Source organism: Podarcis raffonei, chromosome 9, assembly GCF_027172205.1.
Source record: "Podarcis raffonei isolate rPodRaf1 chromosome 9, rPodRaf1.pri, whole genome shotgun sequence".
NCBI lineage: Eukaryota > Metazoa > Chordata > Lepidosauria > Squamata > Lacertidae > Podarcis > Podarcis raffonei.
In genome coordinates, this window is record NC_070610.1 from 13,375,705 (window position 1) to 13,381,955 (window position 6,251).

Below are 6,251 nucleotides of genomic sequence, written 5' to 3' on the forward strand. Positions count from 1 at the left end.
AACATCTTTCTCAGCGTGGTATCTGAGGCTGACCGTGTGGGTGCCATGAATGTTTCCCTGGGGAGAGCATTCATTCATTCATTCATTCATTCATTCATTCATTCATTCCTTATTAAATTTCTATACCACCCTTCATCCAAAGATCATAGGGCGGTTCACAACGTAACAATATAAAATGAGAATTCCAAAAAACAACAACCAACAACCCGACAAATATATTGTTTTTGCTTTATTTATGCTGACGCACCAACAAAAATAAATAGACATCATCCCCAAGGGGCCTAATTTCTCCCCCCATTGATTTGGTTTCTTCCTCGCGTTTTGTCCCCACCATTTTCACTTCTCTTCAATCCTTTCTCCCTGTTAAGTTGTGGGCGAACATGTCAGACGACACAGCTCTTCTTTAAACAGCTCTTCTTTATTCAGATGCCAGAACAGAACTAGGCTGAGGAGCTCAGTCAGCCTGCTTATATAGAGCTCCAAAACAATGCAACTGTTGCCATTTTCTAAAACAATCCAATCACTGAACGTCACTTTTCAATCCTTCATTTGCATACAAAACTATCCAATCACGGAACGTCACTTTTCGATCCTTCATTTGCATAACTAAAGTATCCCCCTGCTGGCCCAGGGTGAGAACTTCAGTATATAACACCCCTCCCCACCGAGATAAGGCATTAGTTACAATCGTAATGGTTTCCTTATATACAGCACTACACATAATGGTTCAATTAGGCACAAAAGCATATCGGTTCCATTTGACATACTTAGACCAACAGTGATACATGTCCAACAACATAGTCCTTTAAATAAGTTGGGCGCTTGGAAACTCTGTCAGACCGCTGGGGACTGGTAGCCAAGTCCGGGGGGCCACACAATTCTTGCTGAGGCTGTGGTGCGACCCTAGGTGGCGTTGAAACCAAATCCCCTGGATCCACTGCTGTGGGTGGAGCCTCCACAAGTGGAGTGGTCTGAGCCTGTGGTGAGTCTGGCAGACCCTCTGAAGTGGCTTGATTCGGCTCCACGCTGGCAGTTTGCGAGGGAGGAGTAGGTGGAGCCTCGCCATCTGTAAGTGTCTCTTCTGGAGCCACGAGCGCAGTTGGGGGCACCACGGTAGTGTCCAAGTCCCCAACCCTGCGCCTAAGCTGGTCTATGTGCCGGCGCCACAAGCGTCCGTCTTCGAGTGCCACCTGGTACGAGCGAGGTCCAGTGACTCCCACTACTGTGGCTGGCACCCAAGGAATGTCCCCCACATAGTTCCGTGCAAAGACCTGGTTTCCTGGAACAAATGACCGTGGCGCATTGGCACAGCCTGGGGGTTCGGCCACGGCAAAGTCCGGGTGCAGCCGGTTGAGCGGTGTCCTGAGGCAGCAGCCCATAAGCTGTTCAGCAGGACTCCGCCCTGTGGCCGCATTAGGGGTGATGTGTTGCACGAACAAGTATTTGGTAACCCGCTCATGCCAGTCTCCCCGGTCTTTTGCCGAGCGCACCATTCTCTCCGCTTGCCCGTTGCTGGATGGATGAAATGGTGCCGTTAGGGCATGGCGGATGCCCAGTCCCAAAAGATACCACTCAAAAGTGCCTGACGTGAACGGCGGTCCGTTGTCGGAGACAAGGACAGGCCTTGCAGCACTCGGATGGCGGCCTCGGTAGTGGTGGAGGGCATCAGGGCCACCTCCAGCCATTTGGAATAGGCGTCCACCACTACCATAAAGGTCCGGCCGTGAAAGGGGCCGGCCAGATCGATGTGCACCCTCGACCAGGGTGTCTTTGGCGTCTCCCAGGTGTGTCCCTTAGCTGCCAGTGGTGCAGGCCTCAATTCTTGACATGCTTGAGAGGCGGACACCCAGGCAGTGATGGCATCGTCCATGTTAGGCCACCAGACGTAACACCGAGCCAACGCCTTCATTTTGATGATTCCCGGGTGGCCAACGTGCAGAGCCTCCAGGACGCGTTGACGGAGTCATTGGGGAATCACGACGCAGTCTCCCCAAAGCAGAAAGCCACGATGAGCTGAGAGTTCATGTTGTCTGGTTGCGAATGCTTGGAACTCCGATGCAAACGGCCCTTGTGGCCACCCCCTCCACACCCAGTTGAGCACACGGCTGATGGTGCGATCCTGGGCAGATGTGGAGGCCACAGTGGCAGCCGATACAGGCGCTGCCAGAAGATCCTCAATCAGGAGGAGCGATGAAGCTGGAGCCGGGTCTTCCACAAACGCTGGAAGAGGGCAACGGCTGAGGGCGTCGGCATGGCCCATCGATTTCCCCAGGCGATGGACGAGCCGGTCGTGGTAGGCAGCCAGGAAAACAGTCCATCGCAGCATGCGCGGCGAGAGGACCGGTGGAGTTAGACGATCACCGGCGAGGAGGCCCAGGAGCAGCTTGTGGTCAGTGATGAGGTCAAAAGTCCTGCCATAGAGGTATTCATGGAATCTCTTCACTCCAGCCACAAGTGCCAGTGCCTCCTTGTCGAGCTGGCTGTAATTCCGTTCAGTCAGAGATAGCGTCCTGGAAAAGTAGGCGAGCAGTGCTTCTCTTCCGTCTGGAAAACGGTGACTAAGAACAGCACCGATGCCAAAAGGTGCTAAAAGGTGATGCCAAAAGGCTTCACTGTACTGTACCAGCACACTGTCCAATGAAAGGAGAGCCTTGACCGCGTTGAAGGCCACTGTCTCCCAATGACCACAGGACCAAGGCGTCTTTGTGTTGAGGAGTCGGTGAAGAGGCTCAGCCACCGTGGCTTTGTGGGGCAGGAATATGTTATAAAAGTTCAGCAGCCCCAGGAACGCCTGCAACTCTGTCTTGTTCTTTGGGATGGGGGCCTGCTGGATAGCGCGGATCTTGGATGTGGTCGGGTGAAGGCCAGAGGCGTCGATAAGCTAGCCCAGGAACTCCACCTGTGGAACAGCGATCTGGCACTTCTCCCTCTTTACCTTGAGCCCGGCCTCTTGGAACCTGGTCAGCACGGCACGGAGGCGCTCAAACAGCTGCTGGTGTGAGTCTGTGGACACCAAGACGTCATCAAAATATGGTACCACGCCCAGAAGCCCTTGCAGGAGACGCTCCATAAGGCTTTGGAAGATGCCAGGAGCCACACTCACCCCGAACTGCAACCGGCGGCAACGGCATGCCCCTCGGTGGGTGACGATCATCTGGGCTTCAGCAGTGGCATCATCGACGGGCAGTTGTTGATAGGCTTGGGCAAGGTCCAGCTTAGCGAAGACCATACCCTCACCCAGGGAATGCAGCAGGTGTTGGACAACAGGAACCGGATAAGCGTGCTGCTGAAGTGCCTTGTTGATCGTGCACTTATAGTCAGCGCATATTCTCACCGACCCGTCTGGCTTGACAGGCGTGACGATGGGGGTTTCCCACTTGGCGTGGTCAACCGGCTCCAAAACTCCTTGGGAGATCAGCTTGTCCAGTTGTTCGTCCACCTTAGCCTTGAGAGCAAAGGGAACCCGGCGTGGCTTTAGCTTGATGGGTGCGACTTGTGGATCAAGGCTAAAGGAGATGGGCGTACCTGTATATTGCCCCAAAGTGCCGTCAAAAACCTCGGCAAAGTCTTTGACCAGACTCTCAGTCTCTGTGTTAGAGATGCAGTTGATGCCGGTAACTTCCAGGCCGAGGGCATCAAACCAGTCTAGCCCTAGGAGGCTTGGCCGCTGACCTTCGACCACCACCAGTTGGAGCAGGCCTGAAAAATCCTTGAAGGCGATCCGGAACCAGCCAACGCCTACCACGGGAATGTCGTTTCCCTGGTAGTCTCTCAGGTGTACGCGGTGAGAGTCGAGTTGCCTTTTGGACACTCTGGGTACCAGTCTTTTGAGGGTGCTCCAAGACACAATGGACAGGGCAGACCCGGTGTCGATCTCCATGTCACATGGAGCTCCTTCAATGAGCACCGTGATGTTCAGCTTGCGTCGCGTAGGCGAGTCGGTTTGGCCAATCGTGGTTCCAGACGGGCAGCGGCAGTTGGTGAGAGTGAAACATTTTTCCTTGGCAGACTGGAGTGAAGACTTGGACTTGCGAGTCGGTGAAGGGGGGTGTCAGACGGAGCCGATCGGCAGACCTTAGCGATGTGGCCCCTTCTGGAACACGTCCGACAGATGGCGTCTCTGAATCGACACTTGGCACAGGAATGGTTGCCTCCACAGCCGGCGCATTCCGGTTGGCTTTTGGACTTCTGTTGGAACTTCCTGCGCTCCCGCTTTGGTGCACCTCATCGTCTTCACTGGAGGATGCCTCATCACTGCTGGCCTCTTCGTGATGCACTGGAACTGGCTGCCTAGGAAGACGCGGGCTGCTGGACTTGCGGATCTCCTGGGCGGAGCGTTCAGCAGCTTCCGAGGCCACAGGCTCCTCAATGGCTTTCTGCAGCGTGAGGTCTGGCTTGGCGAGGATACGCCGTTGCAGATGGATGTCCCGGACCCCGCAGACGATTCGATCCATCAGGGCATCGTCTAAGTCTCGGAACTCGCAGTGCATTGCAGCCTGTCGCAGGGCGGTGGTGTAGTTGTTGATTGACTCCGCCTCTGCCTGGTTCCGGTGGTAAAACGCATGGCGGGCAGCAATCTTGGATGGCTTTGGTGCGTAGTGGTTGCGGAGCTTCTCTTGGATTGTGTCCCACGGTGTTGCCTGGACTGCTTCAGGCGCAACCAATGCTCGGGCCGTCTCAAACACCTCAGGCCCACAGAGGCTGAGGAATAGGTCCCGCTTCCGCTCCTTTGATACTTCTGTCAGCTCGTTGGCTTGGAGGTAGGAGTTGAACCGAGCGAGGTAGGAGTCCCATGATTCAGAGGCTGGCGCAAACAGCGGTAGAGGCACAAATGAAGCCATGATTCCGATGCCGGCAAGGAGGGCAATGGATGGAACACCGTGCTCTAGCCAGAACAGTCAGCTCTGAATTGGTTCTGTTCAGTGATTTCGCTCAGTGATTCAGGTCTGCTCAGAGGGTGGCTGCATCTGGCTGTGCTCTGATGTCCATCGATCCCACCTTCGTTCCCAGTGTTAAGTTGTGGGCGAACATGTCAGATGACACAGCTCTTCTTTAAACAGCTCTTCTTTATTCAGATGCCAGAACAGAACTAGGCTGAGGAGCTCAGTCAGCCTGCTTATATAGAGCTCCAGAACAATGCAACTGTTGCCATTTTCTAAAACTATCCAATCACTGAACGTCACCTTTCGATCCTTCATTTGCATAACTATCTACAGTATCCCCCTGCTGGCCCAGGGTGAGAACTTCAGTACATAACACTCCCTCCTTCCTTGTTTTGCTGGTCCCGTGGGTTACCCGAGAGGCGAGGTCCAAGTCCGGTCCGTGGCCAAAGGTGCAACGTGGAGGCAGTCCGTAGTAGCTGAAGCTGGGTGCAGGGCAGGGAGTCGGGTGAAGTCAGCAACAGGCTTGCAAGCAGGGAACCAGGGCGGGTCAGGAGCTCAGGCAGGAAAGCAGGACAGGGTTCAGGCAGGAACTACCAACCAAGAATGTTGCTCCCGTAACTTGGGACTGGGGCTGGCCCGCTTTTATCTCCCCCGAGGCATAGGGCGGTCACGATGCTCTGGTGACTCGCCTCTCCTGGCCTGGAGGCAAGCACTCCTCCTGCGGGAACTTAGTTCCCTCCACATCTCTGCCCTGAGCCTCTGCAGCTCAGGAGAGGCTGGAGGGTTACCTTGATCTCATCACCCTCGTTCTTCCCTTACTGCCTTTTAACTCTTCCAAAGCTGAGCACCTTCTCTTCACCCGTCACGCCATACGCTCATTCCAGATCTTCCACAATTATGTCCCCTTCTTCAGGTGCTGGCCTAATACGGGCCCGGTTTCGGGCTTTTGCCTTCGCAAGCTCTCGACAGCTCTTGAAGAGTTTTGTCACAACTGGTGCCAGAGGAGGCTGCTCCTTGGGCGGGAGCGGGGTCACTTTGTTCCTCTTTTTAAGCTGCATCACTCTTCTCAGTCTCCTGAGCCACTCTGTTCCACGAAGGACTAGTCCACTGAACTTTCCTTCTTCCTGAAGGTCTGGAACTGACTGCATGCTTGCTGCTTTCTCCGCCTCCTCTTTAAACAGTCAAAATCAGAAGAAAATCCAAATCCAATACCGCCAACCGCACCTACACACCTCTCTCCGCCTCTCCTCACAAACCCACAATGGACACCTGTAGTTGGTGGCTTTTAAGGGAGAAGCAGGTGATGTCACAAAGGAGGGCAGGCCATTGTTACCATGGCAACCCACCCACCTTGACCCTGGGCCCAAC

General features: G+C 54.6%; 1 protein-coding gene across 1 annotated transcript; it reads right to left on the reverse strand.

Annotated features, from left to right (window-relative positions):
- Positions 1 to 1,492: 1,492 nt before the first annotated feature.
- On the reverse strand, positions 1,493 to 2,580 carry LOC128421547 (uncharacterized protein K02A2.6-like). The gene has a single exon (XM_053404505.1). The coding sequence runs from the start codon at positions 1,907 to 1,909 to the stop codon at positions 1,535 to 1,537; it is 375 nt and encodes a 124-aa protein (XP_053260480.1). The 5' UTR covers positions 1,910 to 2,580; the 3' UTR covers positions 1,493 to 1,534.
- Between the last annotated feature and the right edge of the window lie 3,671 nt (positions 2,581 to 6,251).